The 1,478-nt window shown below is 38.0% G+C and overlaps 1 protein-coding gene across 1 annotated transcript in view; it reads left to right on the top strand.

Moving 5' to 3' along the window:
- Positions 1 to 1,478, top strand: part of UBR3 (ubiquitin protein ligase E3 component n-recognin 3) — a 347,537-nt gene that overhangs the window by 174,149 nt on the left and 171,910 nt on the right. The window contains exon 12 of the mRNA XM_007953244.2: positions 1,013 to 1,099. Coding sequence (XP_007951435.2) covers positions 1,013 to 1,099 — 87 coding nt within the window. The remainder of the gene's footprint in view (positions 1 to 1,012; positions 1,100 to 1,478) is intronic.

Raw genomic sequence — 1,478 nt, 5'->3', positions numbered from 1 at the left:
TTTTTTTGGTCTAATTGCCCTGACTAGAGCTTCTGGTATAGTGTTGAAGATAAGTGGTGAGAGTGAGCATCCTTATCTTGTTCCTGATCGTAGGTGGAATTTTTAGTCTTTCACTTTTAGTCTTCCACTATTAAACATGTTAGCTGTGAGTTTTTAATAGATGCCAATTATACAGTGGTGGAAATTCCCTTCAATTTCTAGTCTGAGTGTTTTTATCATGAAAGATGTTGGATTTTGCCAAATTCTTTTTCTGTATCTATTGAAATGATCATGTATCCCCCCCCCCATTCTAATATGGTGTGTTATATTGATTGATTTTTATCCCAAAATGGGCTGACAAATTAACATTTTAAGGTAGCATAGTGGGTACTACCTGCATAGCTACTTTTACTGGGACAGGACTCAGCCTCATATCAGGTGACTATAGGTAATTTGGCCTACAGTAGTAAGGCAGGCCTTCCATAAGCTTGCCGTTAGCTCCTGCTTCAGGAATGCTTTGGTGTCTCCCTCTTCTCCATGCTTCTCTGTAAATAACAAGGAGCTCAGATGTCAGTTAGGGGAGCTAGGTGCTTTCTTACTTAAGTAAAGCTGCTGACTCTGAAGGACTTTTTAGGCTAATCCAACCTGTTCACCCTAACTATTGCTTTATTTTTCATGTATTTGCTATCCTCTTGGAGTTATGGGCAGAGATTAGGGGGCAAGGACAGATAGCCAGGTGGGAAGCCTCATTGTTACATGCTTTATTTTAATTTTTTGCTGGGGGCCCTTTATTGAATATGGATTTTACTGCAATAGAGGACCACTTCTCTAGTAGCCTAATGAGCCTTGGCTGAAAGTTTAAAGATTGAGGACTTTTTAACCATCTCTTTCATCCTCAGCATCACACACACACACACTCACACTCACACTCACGTGCAATGTGTGTAATATATTCTTTTGTGTTACATATAATCTGAAGTTGAAAAAAATACTTATTTATAGATTATAAAATTTATGTCACTTCTTATTCTAGGATACTCAAGAATATACCCGAAATGTTGTTAGATATTGCCTTGAAGCTCTTCAAGATTGGTTTGATGCTATTAACTTCGTAGATGAGGTATGTGTATTTTTTGATAAATGTAAAAGTATTGAAGAAAAAAATTGTTCGAGTTCATTTACCATGAATTAATGAATTGGAAAAGGGAAAGAAGTCAGAATGTACATATTTTTCGGCTTTAAAAAAGGAGAAGTGGAAAGGGGAGACATTGAGTTCCTTGACATTTAGAAGATTCCACAGCACAATAATCACACATGGTTATATTCTAGAAGGGCATACTTTCTTATTCTGTTATTAAGTGTGTGTGTATGTATAACAAACCAAACTCATTGCCTTCGAGTCGGATCCAACTCATAGCCACCCCTCCTTGGGTTTCCGAGGCAGTATCGCTATGGAAATAGATTGCCCAACTTTCCTTCCGAGGAGTGGCTGGTGGGTT

The sequence above is a fragment of the Orycteropus afer genome, unplaced genomic scaffold, assembly GCF_000298275.1.
Source record: "Orycteropus afer afer isolate SDZICR_OR568_19922 unplaced genomic scaffold, OryAfe1.0 scaffold00001, whole genome shotgun sequence".
Classification (NCBI taxonomy): Eukaryota; Metazoa; Chordata; class Mammalia; order Tubulidentata; family Orycteropodidae; genus Orycteropus; species Orycteropus afer.
Note: the sequence above shows the minus strand (reverse complement) of the source record. Positions and strands in the feature narration are given on the sequence as shown.